Below are 22010 nucleotides of genomic sequence, written 5' to 3'. Positions count from 1 at the left end.
TTTGCAATGAACCAGTATTCCTGACAACAAATCAAGCCCACAGTATGATGTTACCCTGCTTTAGATTTTATACCATGTTGAAAGTATCACTTTGATATAATATTATTAATGTTAATAAGGCCATAAATCCTAATCTTTGTTTCATCTGAACATAAATCCTCTGGAATTGGCATTTGGTTTTTCCATCTGGAAAACTGCTATTTTCAGTTAAGATTTAAGATAGATAAAGCAGGCTATTTAAGCATTTAGAAAGCCTTAAAAAAATGTATGGTTTAAAGCCAGGTCCGTGCCAGGAATCCAACCAGTTTAAATTAGCTCTGTCTGACAAAACGTACGGTCAAATATCCAGCCAGAATAATCCTAAAGCATTTCGATAGCTAAAAAACGTAGGCAGTTGAGGTTTAACTTATATGTTTGAGCTTGTATTTTACAGAAAACCAACAATAAATTTAAACCTGTACGCCTAATGTTTGCTTTTAAAATTGATTGAAGTGTTGTCTCTTATTTCCAGCCTGGAAAAGAATGGTTGAAATGCATAATTAAAAGCCCAACAGTAACATAGAATAGCTGTTACATATGTATATAAACGTCTGACCCGGACTGTACCAACAGTAGCAGTTAATAAGAAGTTTAAAGTAGCTTAAAATTTTGTGGTAAACATGCAGCCTAAATTACAGCTCTATGATTCTGAACTCGGAACAGGTTGTTTCATCCAGTCATGAGGCTGTGATATTTGTTCCCTTCAGTGCAAAAACCAACAATCAGACTTACATATTTTGAGTTGTTTGCTTAACCAGCCACTATTGAACTGAGTAAAAACAGAATGAAATGTTGGACTTGCATTACATATATGTGTCCTAACAGTGTATTTTTAACATACACACACACACTCTGGTATCCTTCAACATGACTAATTACTCGGGAATGACCCACACACGGACGCGCAGCTCCGCTCACACAGCTGCCGGTTTTTCTGCCTCTTCTGGGCTCGCCTGCCAGCTGCTTTGTTTTGTTAACATCGGCACTTTTTAGTCGCTCAGGCATATATGCACACACACACACAAACCACAGCCATATCTATTCATACAGTCCATGGAGACACGCAGTCCATGGAGACAATTCATGTAGCGGGAGAATAAACGAGTGCAGGAGCAGATAACGAATGAACCTGAGCCAGGCTGCTGTGTTACTGTAATGAGGCCAGGGACGGCTTTGTGCTCACCTTGTACTTTTTGCACCTCCTCCCTTCCCTCTCCTTTTTTCTCTCCCTGTCACCTCGCCTCCCTCCCTTGTCCCCTCTCAATGATCCCACCCCATTCTCCATTCTCCCTCCATCTATGTTCCCCAAAATCCCCCTGTGGTTAAATTCTGTCTCCTCCCGCTGTCATTGTGCTTTTTATTTTACTGACTTCTTTTTCTCCTCCTTTAGTTGCCTTCCCATACCAGTTCTTTTCCATCTTTCCCTCGCAGTTTCCTTTCTCGTGTCCCTGCTAATCCCGTTTCTTCTCCTGATACCACTACTTTCATTTACCACTGATCTACACTGGAGCTGTCCTCCATTTACATCCACGCAACTTTCTTTAGGCATCCTCCTCTCCTTTCTTCTCCTCCCCTCTGCTTTGCTCCTCTCCTCTCACCTCCCTAGGGGGGCCCACACTATGAGTTGTCTCAGGTAGATTAATTACATGCTGTGACATAAAGGAGCTGGCCAGAGGCTCCAGTAATGAGTCTGATTACTCATTTCCAGCAGCTCTGGGGTCTCAGGGGAGGGAAGTCAGGACAGTAGGCCAGTAGAGGGGTGTAATGGTAAGGGGAAGTAAAACTTTTACCTGCAGGCTTTCACCAGTATTGGGTTTGACACCACTTTAATGTACATTAGAAGTCAATGACTTGCCAAACTTGGGAACTTAGTAGGAGAAAGCTTCACAATTAGAAGCTGTAACCCTTTCAGTACTGTTGGTCAAGGGTTGTGTTAAGCATTCACATAAAAAATGTGTACATTATGTGTACACATTGTGTACAATAACTATTCATTTTTTTCATAAGAAATGTTTACATATCAATCTCAAATCTCACTTTTCATCTCTGGAAAAGGAAGTGCTTTATATACAGATGACATGTCATGACCCACAGGTGTCTGAGTTCTATATTATTGTTGTTTGGGGTCTTCCACTCCTTTCTCTGTGTTCATTGTCAGTTAGTTCTTCCCTTATTAGTTAATTACTTTGTATTTAGTTTCTTACCTTATTCATGTGATACATTACCCTCCATGTGTCTGACTTTTGTGCTTCCATGTCCAGCTTGTTATTCTTCCTGTGCCATTTTGTTAGCCTTGTGCTTCATTCTATAAGTGTGCTTTTTATTTTTTAATAAATCATCCCTCCACCCATACTATGTTCCTGTCTGCTCTTGGGCCCTACTCCAAACCTCAACATGACATGAAAAACTAAAATTATAAATAAAAGATACAAACAAAAATGTGTATTCTAAGGGAAAGGTTAGGACACCCCCTCCTCATCGCTAGTCTTGCACCCTTTGAATGAAATGGCTTTAGTGAGACACTCTTTGAAGCCATCAGTCTGAGGGACATTTGTCCCACTCTTCAGTCTCAGCTGTGAGATGTTTCAGAGGCTTCTCTCATGTACGGCCTATTTCAAGTTGTACCCCACAGCATCTCAGGGAGATCACGATCTGGTCCTTGACTCAAACCAGAGATTTCAATTTCTTAATTCTTGGCCAGTCCTTTTTGGAAATACTGGTATTTTCAAGTTGCACGGTCCAGTTCTGTTTCAGTTCTGCAGTTCTGTACTGTTTCTTTTCCTGGAATGCTGTATTTACTTTATGAATGTCCTCTGTTCTGGTGTCCAAATATTAAAATGTTCCCTTTGTCCAAAGAACAGTCCTGTTCTTTGTCTAAGTTTTGTCTTGCAAACTTTAGTCCTGCCTTTATGTTTCTCTTAAGAGAGAAAAGTTTCCTTCTTGCACACCTCCCATTAAAGTTAGACTTGTTCAGCCTCTTGTTCAGACATGCACTTTAATATCAGCCTATTCTAGGTTCGAGGATGACATTTTAGGGATTTTGGAGACTTCTATTAACATTTTGCAGTCTGCTGTTAGGGTGAACTTGCTTGAAAGCCAGACCTGGCATGCTGGTCGCTTTCACATCAAACAATTCTAGGCTATCTTCATTACAACTAAATGGCTCATTTTAAACAGTTTTTTTTTAATTGTTAAAACACCTTACCAGACCTTTAAGATGCTACAATCGACTTTTTGAAGGCCTTATCTCACCATCATGATCAGTCTCACTTCAACAGTCAGGAGCACAAACCAATCTAAATGTCCAAGGTTTACATAAACAGGGCAAAAATCCTTTAAAATAGTAAGCATGTACCAATCATGTACACCTAATTGGTGATACACCTGTGTGTAATTTTAGCCATGTTAGGTGGGAATTAATGTGGGAGGTGTCCTGATTTATTTCTCACCAGGACTCTTTTTATCACCATTTTATAGAACATTTAAAGATGCATTTTCTATCATTTTTATTTGTTTATTTAGGTTACTTGAGATTTTCAAAATGTATTAAATAATTGCAAGAAAAACACACATACATTTTTAGGGTGTGCTAATTTTCTGACATGACTGTATTGTTGTTTATTAAATTTGAAATTTGCCGCTGATTTTTAAAATTATATATATAAACCATATGATAACACTTGAAATGGCCACGTTGTAGGACAAAAAAAATGAATATTTGTCAGTAAGCTGAGAGTTTTTTTATAAAGTCTTTTGAGAAAAGTTGCTTTTTGATCATAAGTCAAAACCCATACATACATACATGCTTGTTAGTTTGACTGCAAGTCATTTATTAATTGGATATAATTAGTCAAGCTCATCTCATCATTATGGGGGGCTGAAGGAAATCTCTGAGGCATTTTACATGTTCACACAGAAGATAACATAGGAAGTATTAAGTGAACTATTAAACATGAGAAAAAAAGAGAAGGCAGTTGGACATTTTGTGAGTAAGCAAATGCTTTGGCCCTGTAAACTGAACCCCCCTCCCTCGCTTCAGAATCTCATTAGAGTCAAATTTTACATTTCAGAGGCCAGAGTAATAATAGTAGCTGACAAAATCACTCTGTTTATTAATGAAAGACTTAAATGAATGCTCCACTGATTGCTTCCCTCAACTTGTTTCACTCATTTTATCAGATGAAATGTTATGTGAACAGGAAGCATTTCATTACGAATAATGTCAATCACTGGGTCCACTATTGTGGTTCGCATTGAATTAACTTAGTAAATATTAAGGGGCTTTTTAATGAAATCTAGTGCAGAATGTAATGATCCCTAGAGGATGAAAAATCATCAACAACTTTGATGTATTGAATATTGTATCAATTTAGCGTAGAAAAAACTTTTTATGTGTCAAATAAGCCCAAAGGGAATTATTTAAAGTCATTTGCAAATGGCTGGGGAAACATAATGACATTTATTTAGAACTGACTCTGAACCAAGGCCCTGCTATGATATACACTACTGGTCATAAGTTTTAGCTACACATTCTCACTTTATTTTCATGACTATTTAAATTGTAGATTCTCACCAAAGGCAACAAAACTGTGAATGAACACGAATGGAATTATGTGGTAAACAAAAAGTGTGAAAAAACTCTATGCATTTTTATGAGGTGGTCACCTGAAATGGTTTTCCAAAGAGTCATGAAAAATCTTGTCAGAGGTTATTTTACAATTTTTTGTTTGCTACATAATTCCATAAGTGTTCATTCACAGTTTTCATGCTTTTAGTGAGAATCTATTTACAATGTAAATAGTCATAAACATAAAGAACTAGTAAATAAGAAAGGGGTTCTAAAACTTTGGTAGTTTAAATAAATTTTTTTAAAGTATGATTTTTTTTCCTTTGCTTCTACCTGTCAGCAGGTGGCGATAATATTAATGTGACTATGAATCTGAAAATATTATTTAATATTTTAATATTTTATCAAATAATAATTCAGTCTGTTAAGGGTTGTCCTGTGAATACCAGCCCGATAAGGCAGTGGTATTTGGACAAAATTGAAAGGGATGAGCCAAGCTGACATTATCGAACAGCAAAACTCCGCACACACATGGAATGAATTCACACAATTTCTTAAAATACAAGAATTTATGAACAAAAATAAGTCAACTCAAAGTCAAACATATTTCAATATAAACAAGATGATCAAAGATGGTTGAAACCATGACCAAAAGAGTGATGCAACATTACCATGCAATGTTATTTATGTTTGAGAACCAAGGATTATCTTGAAGAACCTGGAAGTGAAGTTAAGTTAGTCTTGGAACCAACTTAGGCAATAATCAGCATACCTTTAGACAACCCTTCACAATGCAAGATCAGATAAAATATTTTAATAAAATAATGTTTTAAAGAATGATCTGCTGAATGAAACCAACCTTCTGGATGACTAATTCTCAACGGTGTCTCATTAGCTGCCTTTATTTATTAAAATAATATTTAAAGAAATATTATTAAGGAAATGGTAAAATATTTAAAGAAATATTTTGGAAAAGAGCCAAATCTTTCTGGAGAAATGGGGCTTAATTGTGTTACTTAGTTATCTAGTCTAGCAAAATAATGTTTAGGAAAATATTATTTACTGTATTGAAAACTAACAACCTTTCTGGGTAAATACTCTTTGGTATGCAAGCACGTGTTCTTAGCTGTTAGCAGTTAAAGCTAACAAAAGAAGCTGATAGCTAAGCACCAGAATCAAACACACACCTTTAAAATACCGTTAATAAAAGGGTTAAAATGCCAAAGAGCGGACGGCGCGTTATGATCAATATTCTGTGTTTAAAATCACCCTTTAAATAAAGTTTGTCTTAACTTTAAAAACACAGAAACACAGAACACAAAACTTAGCACCTGTGCTGCAGATAGCCTGCTAGCACCAAGAAAGCTGAGTTTAACACAAACAAAGCCAAACCTCATGAAATGAAAAACGTTTAGATCATTTCATCCTAAATCTTTCAATGCCAAAACCTAACCTCTGAACCTTGCTAAGGAAAAGCTGTCCAGGGCCGTGAAGTTTGAAGGAACGTCCACAATCAACAAACGGTTAGCTACAGCTAACCTCCTTAGCTGTGGGGAGTGGCTCGTTCTGTGGGGCCACCAAACTGCAGGTTACCGTAACCACTTTGATGCAGCTCCTGTTGTCCTTCTTTCAGACCGGGAAACTGCTCCACTCGGTGTCGTGCTGGGAACTCTCTATAACACAGCTTGATTCTGTAGGCCTCAGAGAGAAAAGTCAAGCCAGGCTTGTACCTTAATTATCCCGTTATGAATGAATGTACCGAAAACACGAACAGTGATTCATTTGTATTTAACTCAGTGCATATGATCGATGATCGTATGACACTCTTGGATCCAGTTGAAGATTTATGTCTGTTTGCCAGCAAAGAGACATTAGCATGCTGTCTTTCCGGCCAGCCTTGCAGCGGAGTCCGGATGGAAGAGGCAGGATCTAGCAAGAGCGGTGCTTTTGTTTGGACAGTGACGTCACAGGAAGTTCGCATTTACCCCGTTTCCTGGCTGTGCCAGAAGTAGGTTAATGCAATTTACTTGAAAGTTCCAGGAAAGTCTGCACAGACCTTTCACGTTGTAACCATGGCTGTGGTCCCAACATTAACATTAACAACATCAAAACAGAAAAGGATTCCAAACTTTAAAGCTTATGTTTTTTGTAACCATGTTTACTGTTACTATTATTATTTTAGCAGATTTTGCTTCTTATTTTCTAATGTCTTCTCACTGATGTGCCCTTCTACCTCTTCCAAAGGCTAAACCCACATGCAAAAGGCAATCATTTCTTTCAAAAACTCAGTGCAAGTAAATCTGGCAGAAAGAGAAGTACAGAAGCATCACCCTGACAGATGGTCAGTACGAAATGTCCTCTGGTAGCAGATCCCATTTCGTACATGAAAAGGTCAGGAATGAAAGGACCACTTTAGATTCAAAAACACAGATATCAATTAGATGCACATGATGTACAAGATCTGCTACTTAGTGGTGTCTGCACCTCTTAGCAACACAGCAAATCAGCTCACCGAGCAGACATTTACACACAGTGATCTATGAGCAGCTAATACAGGAAGTGACTGCAATAAATATTTTTGCCAAAATTTGAATACATATGAATAATTTTTCCCAGCTTAGTACACTAAAATGTGAAGTTTTTCATTATTAGTTCTGAGAGTTATTTGCTTATTTTATTTTCTTTTTGCGTAATTTAATTGTTTTGTAATTTTTTTATTTGACATTTTAAAATATATATTCTTTAATTTTATTGGTAGTTTCATCCCAAAGATTTTTAGGCAATCAATTGCTCATTTTATTTGTGTTTATTTTGAAATAAAATTTTTATATAATGTACCATATTTTAAAAAAAAGTATGAGGGAAGATTTCCTGGGTATTTCCTGGGCATTTTGCTGTTCTTCAAGAGTAATAGATACATTTTTTTGTTGTTGTTGTTTTTTTAACTCGGTGGTTAATCGTTTTAAACAATCTTTCAATATTGACCAAAAGAATCATGATTAGCATTTTTTATGCTCAAGCAACATTAATGCTAAAGACACTAAAGTTGTTATCTGCTTCGTAGTTTCCTATCAGAGCTAAAAAAGTGATTTATAGTCTGGAATATCCTTACCTGAATTGGTCAATTCTACACTAGGAGATACAGTACTTTAAAACACAGGACGTCCAAAAGGGAGCATGTTTAGTGGAGTTTTTTTGGCTTTAGCAGCACCTTATAAGTAGACAAGCATAAAAACCTCATTATATGAACTTGTCAAATCCCACAGTTTGCAATATTTCAAATCCTTACTATATTTCTGAAAAACAAACAAAAAGAGATTCTTAGTTTTCCCAAAATGTTGTTAAAATCGTGTCTTGTTCTCATCGAAGCCAGTATCATCAATCACCTCATCTTGTGATCTGGACGTAAACATTGCACTTTTGTTTTCTTTTTAGTGATACCCCAAATATTTCTGTCGCTCTATCATCAAGTGAACATTACTACTATTATTTCATTTTAGTAACTAGAAAGGCGCTTATAGAGCGCAGACATCGGCTAAAGCAAAAGGGTCAGTGACATGTCAGCTTTTTTTATATGAGGCAAATGTGGCTCAGTGGGTTCAATTCCAGTTTCCTCCTGCACATGTCGATGTGCCCTTGGGCAAGGCACTTAACCTCGAGTTGCCTACCGGTCTGCATATTGTTGTATGAATGTGTGCGTTTGTGAGTGCGATTGGGTGAATGCTGCTCTAGTGTAAAGTGCTTTGAGTGGTCAGTATGACTGGAAAAGTGGTGTACAAATTCAGTCCATTTACCATTTATATACTGATGAGCTCTACTCTGGATGACTTCTGGTCGCTGTATGTCGGCTGCGGACAGGATGACAAACCATGTGGAAATTCCAAGTTGTCACACCATGGTCTGGCAATCCTAGAGAATCTCTAAATATAATTCTGGATCCAGATGGTGCTCAGCATCACCTCCAAAATCAAACATTTCATTCAAATCCGTTCAAACTTTTTTGAAATATTTTGCAAACAGACAGATGGACAAACCATAACTTTCTTGGCGGAGGTAACAAATAATTTTAAAAATAACAAAAGCATCACAACATAAGAATAAAGCAAAATGTTTGCTCACCGATTATGTCTGTCAGACATGTACTGCTATTTGGGTGTTTTTGGTGATGATCTTTTTATGAAGGAGTTTGTTATCAAGTGGTTTCAACCTTCTAGACTACTTTCCACCTTCTACTCGATTCTGTTTTTCTTTCTCATCTTGTTTTTCCGCGTTAAAATCAGCGTTCAACTTGTCCATTTCCCCCCACGGAAAGCGAGTCAGACAGGGTGACGCTCAGTGCGACTTTGTGTCACAGTGTGGTTTGTGTCAGCATTTTAAACCATGTGACAGTATGAATAAAGCATGATGCGGTGGTCAGCATGGTGGGCAGGGACTGATGAGGGAACAAGCTCAGCCAGTGTTTTGGTGATGGCAGACAAGTTAAAATTCTTAAAGTTTAATGTGGGCCATGCCACATAGATGGAGGAGAGAAGAGGAGAGTCGTGTGTGGGTGAATCCTGTGGTTTCACTGGGCAGCCGTACACACAGCATCAGCCAGCGGGATGTAAAAGTGATGCTAATAATGTCAACAGCCTACTTCATGTGTGATGGATCACGTTCACGCTGTACTAGTGGGAAGGGAGCAAGTTTAATCAGCCGCTCCTTTGTGTTTTAGTTGAATCCTTTTCTCAAGAAGCCGTTGACCTCCCAGAATCCTGTGGTTTAATTGGTCTGTTGTCATTGCATCTTCATGTCTCAACAGAGGGCCACACTTCCCACAGTGACTCCTTACAATGCCTCTCGTTTTGTTGCTACAATACCAGACTTTGCTTTAGTTGTTTTTAAAAGGAACTCCATAAATGGCTCAAGAAATGTCATTGCAACAAGATGGCTGATTGCTTTTTTCCCTTGAAGGCAGATCACTCAGTGGTCACAGCTAAACAATGTAAGTAAAAGGTAGCATGGATACATTTGACTAGAGCATTCAAAATTTGACATAATGTAGTCAGGTACTGTTTGGATGTGTGTCAGTTATTTTGGTCCATACTGGCATGATAGAATCATGTTGCTGCTGCAGATTTTTGACCACACAGTCATGAAGCGAATCTCTGGTTCCACCACATATTGGATCGAGATCTGGTGTCTGTGGAGGCTATTGGAGTGCGGTGAAGTCATTATGTTCAAGAAAACAGCTTAAGATGATTTGAGCTTTGTGACATGGTGTATTATCCTGCTGGAAGTAGCCATCAGAAGATGGGTACATTGTGTTTTTAAAGATCATGAATTAGTTCTAAGAGGCCCAAAAAGTGCAAAGAAAATTCAACTCACTAAAATGTTGTAGTAACTCAAACTGCCTGTTTTTTTTAAAGAGTCACTATAGCTGGTGATGGCAGAAAGGGTCTCCTGTAGGGTCTTTATTACAAATATCCCTCCACCTCTTTTAGGGAAACAGCAACAAATCCAGTGTTTTCTAAAAGTTCAGGTTGTATCAGGAGTGTACGTGTGTGAGAGTGTGTGTGTCCCTCATGGGAGTGTCCGAGCTCCATCTACCAAATCCAGTGTGTCAGAGAGCAAATTGGAAATGCCAACTTCACTTTCCTCTGCTCTGCATCTTATCTGTCTTTTCCTTCTCATCCCACCACTTAGCTCATGCTTAAATGACTAAGGTCCCTTTCACACACACGTCACTGTTAGATTTCTGGCCGCCTTCGCTCCTCGGGCCACCTCCACACCTCTGCTGCACCCTCATCCTTTTCCCTGTCTTCTCCTTGTCAACCATTTTGTCTCATCTCCCTCTATCCTCCATCCCTCTCCTCCTCACCCCAGTTTCTATTTCTCCAAGCCCGTTCAGCTGTAACCCATATTTTCAGTGTATTTATGAAATATGTCTGTTTTGGAAGATTTGGATTTATGCATGTGTGTGTTCTTGGGCTATATCACAGGCATCTGCGAAGAACAGCCCTGGCTGAATCACTATGCAAATGAAACAATTTCTCCCACAGATCCCAATTTGCATTGAATCCCATTAAGAATCACCAATTTTTCTCATGCACTTGGTGTCTGTTTTTCTTTCGCAGTACGACTACGAGGGCGGCGGTATCAGTGACCTGCCGGTTGACCTCTCCGTGGTGTGGAACGGGAACTTTGTCATTGACAACCCGTTCAATATTCAAGGTAAAAAAAGAGTTACAACTTCTTGCCTTTCTTCTTTTTTGTTGGTAAAATACAGTCGTTTGTTTGCCTCTGATAAAGTTTGGCCGAGCAACACAAGCACGTAAAGATTTCCCCTTTCATTGGAGCTCTGTAATTTCAAGTTTGACAGCCACCAGCAAGAAAGGTGAAAATGTGCCATTTGTTTAGGAAACACTATTCTCATCTCAGGGATTAGGGAAGAGTGGAGGGAGTGATTGATGGATGGTGATGATAACAAAAAGCCCAACACTGAAATTAATAGGGATAGATGTTAGACAGGAAGATAAACAAATAGGGAAACCAACAGGATGGAGAAAGGGAGAGCAGTGATGAGTGTATGACAAGTTGATGAATGCACTGTGTAATGGCAGGGGGTAGATGTGAATAAAAAGGGATGATAACGGGAAAGAAAAACTGAAGCGACACAGAGGGATGGTATTTATTATTTTAATCACTATTTGTGCATGAAGTGGAAAACAATTGTCAATTGGAAATTCTTCATCAAGTGTAATACATTGGGAGGTGGAGGCTAATGATTTTAGACATCCCATTACACAAGATAATGCAAGTCTTATTTTCTGAACGCACCCAGATTAACTAACCATTTCTAATCTGTTAACTTCTGCCTTTCCGCCCCTAAAATAACATACTAGGCGATTTTCATTATTTCTGATCACTTTATGCTTGACCTAATTTTAATACATGTTTAGTTTACGTCTTGCATATTCAGCATTCACAGTTCTTATAGAGTTCTTCTGTTTTTGCTTTTTTGTCACCTTAAGTACAGAAAGCACTTTTACAAATGGTGATATTATTTGTTGAGGGAATAAAGCTATCCAAACTAAGTAATTTAATCATGAATTAACTAATGTCCACATCTTTTTTGTTCAGTTTCACTAGCCACATCCAAACCTGTAGAATCAAGAAATTACTTACCTAGAACCTCTCTGACAACATGAAGTAGGCTAAAGAATCTCAAAAAGCAGCATGCCCCAAGCTACTGAAATCTAGGAACAGATGAAAAACATTTCTAAGTCTTTGGGACTCCATCGAATGACAGTGAGAGCCATTATCCACAAACGGAGAACATACTAAACAATGGTGAACAAAACATCATAATGACCCCAGAGAGTTTGGGGAAAATATTCTGTGGACGAGACAAAAGAGAAGTTTTGGAAGCTGTGCGTTTTGTTATATCCACCCTAAAACTAACTCAACATTTCAGAAAAAAAAACATCAAACCAACAGTCGGCCATGGTGGTGGTAGTGTGGTGATGTGGGGCTACTTTGCTGCTTCAGGACCTGGAAGACTTGTTGTATTTGATGGAATCAATAATTCCGCTCTGTTTTGAAAATTATTGAGGAGAATGTTAGCCTATCAGTTAAGGTCACACGCACTTATGCAGCAGAACAATGATCTGAAGCTCTTCAGGAAGTCCACCCTTGAGTGGCTAAAATAATCCAAGAAGACAGAAGGTTTAGATGTTGTAGCATAACCTTAAAAGGCTGTTCATGCTTACAAGGGCAGCAGGACATATTCTTCCAAAAATGATGTAAAAGATGCATGGTTTTTATTGCAACTGCTGGATAGCAGTTGTGTTGCCAGGTTTAGGGCCCAGTTACTTTTCACATAAAATGAGGTTGCTTTGGATAGCTTTTTTCCCTTGATATATTTTTTATATGAAATATGTAAGTAACACAAAGCAAAACCACAAGAAATCTGTGAAGAGGGAATACTTCATAACATTCTACTTGTTCAGAAACCATTTCTTTTTGCTTAAAATGCTTTACATTTCTGTAAGTCATAAGAAATCCTCTGTGGGGATAATGCATGAAGTTATTTTTCTAGTTATTCAAGCAGAATGATCTATACTGGTACACTACAGATTCTCAAACTTGTTCTACTGACATTAGCCAAAACTGAACAATTTAGGTGCACGCTTGACAAGTAAAGGGTTCCCATGCAGTGGAAAAAGCAAATAATTCAAATCCATTTTTTTCCAAGTTATACAGTATATGGAAAAAGAATAAAAAGTATGGATGAATATTTGTATATCCAGGCTTTTTCCCCTATCCTATTGTCTAAAAGTTGTCCTTCCTTCCTTCCTTTTGCCTTCACGTTTTCCTTCCCTGTGTCTTTTCTAATCCCTCTTTTCTCCTATTTCCCTCACCTCATTGTGTTCTTTCTTCTTCCCTTCTTTGTGCACTTGTATTTGAAAGCAGTTGTACTCTCTTCATGTCATAATTCTTGAGTTCCTTTTGATGTTCTTTTATTAATGTTAATTTCCTTGTTCCGATATAGTCCGTGTTCTTTATCATTAGTTATATGTTGCTTTCTTAATTATTCCTTGTGCTTAATTTCTTAATTTATTCCATGTTCATTCTTGTTTATTCCCTTTAGATCTACATTTGTGTTTTCTTTTATTTAGTGATCTGTTTATGTCTAGCCCCAGTCATTTCCTTCAGTTGCTCAGCCTTCCCTCTGCACTGCTACCTGGCAATTAAGTTAATTCATCTCACCTGTGCCTGCCAACTAACTCAGTCTATGTCACCTGTGTCTTCATGCCTTCTCCTCACGTTCCCCTTGTATTTAAGTTTCCTTCCTTCCTTCCTTCCTTCCGTCCGTCATTCTTTAAATCTTTCCTTATCAATCTTTTTGTCCAGTATATCAGTTCCACCCCACCCCCCCACTTTTTGCATTTTAGACATTTTAAATGAACATAAAGGACGGTGATCTGTTCTTTATCTTGAGCTTTCTAACACCTGAATATTCTGGGGCAAAACTAAAATTTCTAAGCAACCCCAAATATTGATGGTACTACCAAAACATTTTTTCTGTGGACATGGTTACGTCTAGTCTTCTTTCAATGCCAAGCGCACCAATTTAAATTGTGACACAAAGATTTAAGTTATTAAACATTATCCCGCAAAACTTTAGAAGATTATGGCCAGCGTTGGATGTTTTCTTTGGTAGAAAATGCACCTGTCTTCGTTTTGACCTTTGCAACCTCTGTGCAAACTAAAGTTTTTGCTAAATGATCAAACAGAGCAAGGGTGAAAACCCTACTAAGACAGCTGAATTTTATTTCTGGTCCATCAGATTTACTACAATTGATCTTAGGTGTATAGCCAAGAAGATTGGAATCAAAAGTTTCATTAAACAAAGTATTTATTTCAAGGTACGCAACTAGGTTATCGTACCTTCTATTTATCCTTTCCACTCTTCCCCATGATTTCTCCATACCTTATCCCGAGGCTTTGTTACAATAAACATTTGATAGTTTCCAAATGAGCTCAGTTCACACCTGAGTTAAACAGGAGATTATGAGAGATTATTTCTCTTTCTAAACCTTCACATTATTCCCATTGTAATAATTAAATTAAATGCAGTAATTAATGTTAAAGGTTTATTAATCTTTGAAAACATACTTTATGAAAGCGTACTCACTCACACAAATCTCATAAAGAGCCGTTCCTCCTGTACTCCTCCTCTCTCTCCATCCTCTGTTAATCCCTCCTCATTCCATCCCCGTCTTTTTCCTTTCTGAATCAGAGCTGCGTTATCCGTTTCGAAGCAGAGCCGCTCTGAGCTGGCCCGGTTTTGCCCTGGTGTAAAGTGAAGATGTTAATGTTAATTAAATCATTCATTTGGTCCAGATTAATTAGTGTCGCACTACTTTTAAGCTGAGCTGTAACTAATCAGATTAGGCCGAGGCGAAGGCCGAGGCAGGCAGATGGATACGGGAGAAGCTCCCTTTGAAGTCCGACCGCCGTATGTCTGCTGGATGAGGAGGAGGAGGGTGGAGATTCTTCCATACGCTATGTTTTTTCATTTTTTCCTCTTAACCTCAGATCTTTTTTATCTGGTGTGATGGTAAAAAAAAAAAAAAAACGCCTGCAGGTGCTGGCAATGTTACATTAACTGAGATAATTATGATTCCCATTAGCAGATTATAGAAAAATCATAAAAGCTAAGCATCCAATGATAGTTTTGCTACTTGTTTGTCTGTGCCTCTCTTTGCCCTGCTAACTACTTATTTCACTTCTCTGTCATTTGGGGTCTCTTTGTCTGGTTTTCCTCCACCTCTCTCACTTTATTTGGCTGTCTTTACTCTGATTCTCTGAGTGGGAGGCTGGGTCACATCATATTTGAATTCATAACAATTCGTGTTGCTATTTTGTTAATAAGCAGAGCTAAAATTTGTCCTCCTCCACTTTACTGCATCCTTTTATCTCTCACTCGACTCCTAAGGTGCAATTTATTATCTATTTAGTCATTCATTTTATACTTTTAATGACTTTCTACAGTCTGCAGCATTGGTGCAGGTTGAATTTAACTTGACTTTTTTTAACTCCTGTAATGTAACTAATCATCGACCTGTTGGGATTTGAAGACTTCACCTGTTGAATTAATTTCTCTCGTATGTTTTTAAAAATGGCTTCTTTTTATCAGTAGAAACATAATTTAGTCATTCTTTCAGCCTCAGGGTGGTACAGGGGTATTTCTTGTTATATATTTACTTATATGCAGTACTTATTTTTTTGTATAAATTAACAAATGATTACATTTTGAGTTTATTAAAACTCAGCTTCTTAAAAATAGATATAAAAGAGCTTTATTGGTGTTTTAAATTGTTCAATCTCGCACTGTATGTTATAAATTATTATTAGTAGTAGTGGCAGTGGTAGTACACTGAGTGGTAACCACTTATCATTGAAGTACACAAGGGGCCAATGTCAGTTTGTTATGTATATTTAAGAGATATTCTGTCTTTACAGTTTCAATACTCTAAGGGTATCCCCGTGTTGTGAAATTAATCAGACAGCGACGGGTAACCCTAACTTTGAGTTTGTTGCTGCACAAGATCTTGTTGTACAAAGCATATGTATAATTGATCTTTATTTTTGGTAAAAATAAATTATTTTATACATTTATTGGGAGACAAAAATTAGAAAATGTATGTTCTAAAAATCTACTATTCTGGTAGATTTTCCAAAAGACACACATATATAATGGAACCTGTGAATATGAATTCTCTTATTAACTTAAAATAAGAAATCTTACAAAGATCTAGTCACGGATTGTCCATAACGAACACCATGTTCAAACATAAGGGTGTCCATCAGTGCACTTGGCACCAGGACACCCTAGGCAGGAGGTCGATGATCGACTTTGTTGTTGTATCATCAGACCTTCGGCCGCATGTTTTGGACACTCGGGTGAAGAGAGGGGCTGAGCTGTCCACTGATCACCACCTGGTGGTGAGTTGGATCTGCTGGAGGAGGAGAAAGCCGGACAGACTTGGCAGGCCCAAGCGCATAGTGAGGGTCTGCTGGGAACGCCTGGCGGAGCCCTCGGCCAGGGATGTATTCAACTCCCACCTCCGGGAGAGCTTTGAACAGATCCTGGGGGATGTTGGAGACATAGAGTCCGAGTGGACCATGTTCTCCGCATCTATTGTCGATGCTGCTGCCCGTAGCTGCGACCGTAAGGTCTGCGGTGCCTGTCACGGTGGCAATCCCAGAACCCGGTGGTGGACACCGGCAGTAAGGGATGCTGTCAAGATGAAGGAGTCCTATCGGCTATGGTTGGCTTGTGGGACTCCTGGGGCCAAGCGTGCTGTGGCCCGGGCTGTGGCAGAGGCAAAAACTCGGGCCTGGGAGGAGTTCGGTGAGGCCATGGAGAAGGACTACTGGTTGGCCTCGAAGCGATTCTGGCAAACCGTCCGCCGCCTCAGGAGGGGGAAGCAGTGCTTCGCCAACACTGTTTATAGTGGGTGTGGGAGGCTGCTGACCTCGACTGAGGACATTATAGGGCGGTGGAAGGAGTACTTCAAGGATCTCCTCAATCCTGCCATCACGCATTCCGTGGTGGAAACAGAGGCTGGGGACTCGGGGTTGGACTCTTTCATCACCCAGGCCGGTTTAAAAAGCTCTGCGGTGGCAAGGCTTCGGGGGTGGATGAGATCCGCCCTGAGTACCTCAAATCTCTGGATGTTGTTGGGCTGTCATGGTTGACACGCCTCTTCAACATTGCGTGGCGGTCGGGGAGAGTGCCTCTGGACTGGCAGACTGGGGTGGTGGTCCCCCTTCATAAGAAGGGGTACCGGAGGAGGTGTTCCAACTACAGGGGGATCACACTCCTCAGCCTCCCTGGTAAGGCCTACGCCAGGGTATTGGAGAGGAGAGTCCGGCGGATAGTCGAACCTCGGCTTCAGGAGGAGCAGTGTGGTTTTCGTCCCGGCCGTGGAACACTGGACCAGCTCTATACCCTCTACAGGGTGCTCGAGGGTTCATGGGAGTTTGCCCAACCGGTTCACATGTGTTTTGTGGACCTGGAGAAGGCATTTCACTGTGTCCCTCGTGATGCCCTGTGGGGGGTGCTCCAGGAGTATGGAATCGGGGGCCCTTTATTAGGGGCCATCCGGTCCCTGTATGAGCGGAGCAGGAGTTTGGTCCGCATTGCCGGCACTAAGTCGGACCTGTTCCCGGTGCATGTTGGACTCCGGCAGGGCTGCCCTTTGTCACCGGTCCTGTTCATAACTGTTATGGACAGGATTTCTAGATGCAGCCAAGGGCCGGAGGGGGTCTGGTTTGGGGACCAGTGGATTTGGTCTCTTCTTTTTGCAGATGACGTGGTCCTGCTGGCCCCCTCTAGCCAAGACCTTCAGCATGCGCTGTGGCGGTTCGCAGCCGAGTGTGAAGCGGCTGGGATGAGGATCAGCTCCTCCAAGTCAGAGGCCATGGTTCTCGACCGGAAAAGGGTGGCTTGTCCTCTTCAGGTTGGAGGGGAGTTCCTGCCTCAAGTGGAGGAGTTTAAGTATCTCGGGGTCTTGTTCACGAGTGGGGGAAAAATGGAGCGGGAGATCGACAGGCCGATCGGTGCGGCGACCGCAGTAATGGGGGCACTGTGCCGGTCTGTTGTGGTGAAGAGAGAGCTGAGCCGAAAAGCAAAGCTCTCAATTTACCGGTTGGTCTACGTTCCTACCCTCACCTATGGCCATGAACTTTGGGTCATGACCGAAAGAACGAGATCCCGGATACAAGCGGCTGAAATGAGCTTCCTCCATAGGGTGGCTGGGCACTCCCTTAGAGATAGGGTGAGGAGCTCGGCCATCCGGGAGGGGCTCGGAGTAGAGCCGATGCTCCTCCACATTGAGAGGAGCCAGTTGTGGTGGCTCGGGCATCTATACCGGATGCTTCCTGGACGCCTTCCTCGGGAGGTGTTCCAGGCATGTCCCATCGGGAGGAGGCCCAGGACACGCTGGAGGGACTATGTCTCTCGGCTGGCCTGGGAATGCCTTGGGCTCCACCCGGAGGAGCTGGAGGAGGTGTCTGGGGAGAATGACGTCTGGGCGTCTCTGCTGCTGCCCCCGCGATCCGGTCCCGGATAAGCGGAAGACGACGAACAAACGAACAAAGATCTAGCTGAATTGTGAGCTATGACAGCCAAATTTAGCACAAACTGTTAAGTCTTTCTTTACAAAAGCTCATAAAAAGTCTACAACTTCTCTAAACATGTTTCAGACTAATTCCTGTGAAGTTTTAACGCTTCCATCTTCTACACATGCTCTATATCTTTCTACTTTTTTTCTGTCTCTCTCTCATCCAGCCCACCTGTACAAGTGTAGGGCGTTACGAGACAGCTGCGGGATGTGCCTGAAAGCTGACCCCAGGTTTGAATGCGGTTGGTGTGTCCAAGATAAGAAGTGCTCGCTGCGGCAGGAGTGTACAGGTGGAGGAAACTCCAACATGCCGCTGGCTGAAGGTGGAGGATGGATGCATGCCACATCTGGAAACTGCCGTTGCACTCACCCTAAGATCACAAAGGTAAGCGAGTGTGGGTGTTTGCATATGTTTCTCATGGCTGCATGCGCGGAAGATGAAGCCAAATTTGACAAGTCTTATTATGTATATGAGCTATCAAGAGGATGGTAAGGGTTGTTAAATTACTTTGTGTGAACTATTGATAATATTATAAGTGACTCGTGTGTTTTAGATGCAACACAGTGTTATTTTAGATAATCTTACTACAAGGCCATTATTTAGTCTGTCCTGTGCACATCCATCGCTGTGTGGTTTGGCTCATCCACAAAACAGGACAGGTTCAAACAACAAACAATCAGGTCTGCAGAGAAGACCATCGCTGACCTTCCCTCAAACCAGAACAAATCTAGGGTCAGGAAAAGGGCAGCTAATATCTCTGTAGACCCCACACATCCTGCAAACAAACTGTTTACACTTTTACCTTCAGGTCTGTACTACAGAGCACTTTTTGCAAAAACCAGCAACCACAGTGACAGTTTATTTCCCCAGGCTGTCTCTCTGATGAACACCTAACAGTCAAAGTGCCTAGATAGACACCATGCATATTTTCATGAATTCAACCTGTCCTCCTCTTTTGTAAAAACAGTGTATATATACACATCTAAAATATATATTTTTATATTCAAATTCAATTCAATTCAATTCAAAGATACTTTATTGATCCCCGAGGGGAAATTAGAATTCCAGTACAACCCATCCAAACATACATCATGACACAAGACAAGGGGGGGACGGGTCACCGAGGCTTTGCTGCCCACTCACAGGCGCTGCCCTTGCTAGATTAGAAAAGAGGCCACATTAGGAAAGTAGAGGGAAAAAATCATATTTCACACTTTATCCTTAGCAGGATACAGTTTGAGATTGCAAAAAACCTCAGCACAAAGAAGCAACAAGTTTACAAAACAACATCATGCTGGCAACAGTGAAGGTGGTGTGAGGGGTGCATATGTTTATCTTGAGCATGTGTGTGTGTGCAAGTTAGTGTGTGGAAGTAAGTCCATGAAGCACTGTCACAGAGGCCATTGTCTTTGATGGTTCGTTGGAATGTTCATCAACCGGCCACAAAGTTCTGAGCAGGTCCACAGATGTCCTCAGGGAAGGGAGGGGGCAGAGGGAGCAGAGTGTCATGTTTACATAACTTCCAGGAGAGGTTGAAGATAGCCAGCCATCAAGGCCGTGCAGGGGAGCCAGATTCAGAAAAACAACAATTATTTGGGTTAGGCTGACTTAATTTTCCGTCAGCCTTGAGATTCTCGCTGGTGCTTCTCAAAGGCGAATTCAAACAGCCAAATTCCTGGTCTTTCTGCCAGATCCGAGCGAACAACTTTCTCCAAGATTTATCCCATTTCACCCCTGAGTCCAGAAACTGCAACCTGCCTGCGATCCTGTGTAAGGATCACATCCAGTCTGCGATTCAGCTCAGGTAACATCTCAGTCTGAGTGTTGATCGCCCTGAAGATCCCATCACACATGCCAGGCAGCCTTACAATGGCCAGAACAGCTGCTGACATTCTCAGAATTTCTCGATATGCCAGGTAACCGCTGACTCCAAAAAGCAGAAATCCTGATATGAAACATCCAATTATATATATATATATATATATATATATATATATTTAAAATGTCTTAATTGAGAGCAAAGTGGAACTGAAGTCAAATTTGATTTTTGTGGCACAGACTTGGCAAATAAAACTCATTCTGATTCTGATAATTCCCATTATCAGGAATAGTGGAAAAAAACACCCAAATACCCACATCCATCTACTGCTAAAAGACACTATTCAGTTCCCAATGGCTACAGTAAAACAATTCTGAAATCCCCTGCACAGAAAGGAGTCATGTCTGTTTCTGAGCACATCTTCATCTTGTCGGCTTATGAAGACTGTAATGTCACCTGTGGAGATCCAAGGCCTGGGAATCTTGAAAGGACGTTGCATCAGCTCCCTTTGTTGAAGTCCTTGTGGTAACAAAAGCCCTACGTGTCCTGAACCCAGAATGAAAGCTGCTCTATTTTAATGTGCTGCTATTATAACACTCATATTAGTTGGGACCTTGTGGCTGCCCTTGGCACAGATTACACGCGGTTACATCAAGCTGCTTCTCTGGAGGCAGCCTCATGAAAAACTTTGTTTGGATTTGATGCCATTTTTTTATTTTTGTTGTAACTGTCTTTCAGGTGTATTTTACAGGTATGTAATCCTCTAAGAACTCAGGTTTACTGAAGTCTCTTTTCTATCATTTTTATGTGTGTGTTGTTTTCCTCCCTGCCTTTGTCCCTGTTATGACTTTCAATATGGATTTATAAAGGGAGACAAAAAGAAGTTGAAATAAGAAAAATAACTTTACTGGCATCACATTTCTGTTGGTGATTCATTAAATCGTACCATTTTTCATAGTGTAAATATCCCTCTTTTCAATGTGCAAAATAGTTTTACAGTAATTATACTTGGTTAAAAATTGGAAGCTGCAGCCTTGAAGCAGAGATGGTGGGTGTCATTTAATTTGTATGTCCCATCAAATAAATAAATGTAACATGTAATATATTGTGTACTATGAAATGTCCCATTAAATAATATTTGATGAAATTAAATATTCCAAAAAAAAACTAAATTCATTGAAAAATACATAGAATTATTCTACTCTATTTTTTATAAATTAATATAGAGTTTAAAAATTATATTTTTAGGGGGTCATCAGTCACTGGCACTGTTATTTTGGGGGCCACAGGCTGAAAAGTTTAAGAAACCCTGACCTAAGGTATGGGGTAGATTTTCTGTGATAAACTAGCAGACCTTTTTTCAGGCATCCTGTATCATACAATGCTTTAACGATCAATTGTTGGTAAGACTGTACATGAAAGGCAATGTGACCAGGAGTCCTGAATAATCACCATAAGTCTTATATAGCTTATAGAACTGATTGGGACAAAAGAACATTAAATCTATTAATCTGTTTTTTTCTATTGTTTTCACTTTATAACATAACAAAATCTCCTTTTCAGTTTGTGTAAATGTGTAACTCATCCTGATTTTAAGCTAACTATATCAACACACACTTTTGTGTTCAGGCTTCAGAGAAAAAAAGTAAGTGGTAAATGGCCTAAACTTGTATAGCGCTTTATCAAGTCTACAGAGACCCCAAAGCGCCTCACACTACATTCAGTCCTCCACCCATTCATACACACATTCACACACTGACAGTGGTGAGCTAAATTGTAGCCACAGCTGCCCAGGGCAGACTGACAGAGGCGAGGCTGCCATACACAGGCACCACCGAGCCCTCTGACCATCATAAGCAGGCAATTCGGGTGAAGTGTCTGACACAACGACTGAGACAGAGCGGGGAT

General features: G+C 40.3%; 1 protein-coding gene across 2 annotated transcripts in view; it reads left to right on the top strand.

The window, feature by feature from the left end:
• LOC124866209 (plexin-A1-like) overlaps positions 1-22010 on the top strand; it is a 412523-nt gene that overhangs the window by 276869 nt on the left and 113644 nt on the right. For both annotated transcript variants that reach the window (XM_047361910.1, XM_047361902.1), the window contains exons 11-12: positions 10723-10819; positions 18450-18667. In XM_047361910.1, the coding sequence (XP_047217866.1) occupies positions 10723-10819; positions 18450-18667 (315 nt within the window). The remainder of the gene's footprint in view (positions 1-10722; positions 10820-18449; positions 18668-22010) is intronic.

Source organism: Girardinichthys multiradiatus, chromosome 1 (assembly GCF_021462225.1).
Source record: "Girardinichthys multiradiatus isolate DD_20200921_A chromosome 1, DD_fGirMul_XY1, whole genome shotgun sequence".
Classification (NCBI taxonomy): domain Eukaryota; kingdom Metazoa; phylum Chordata; class Actinopteri; order Cyprinodontiformes; family Goodeidae; genus Girardinichthys; species Girardinichthys multiradiatus.
Note: the sequence above shows the minus strand (reverse complement) of the source record. Positions and strands in the feature narration are given on the sequence as shown.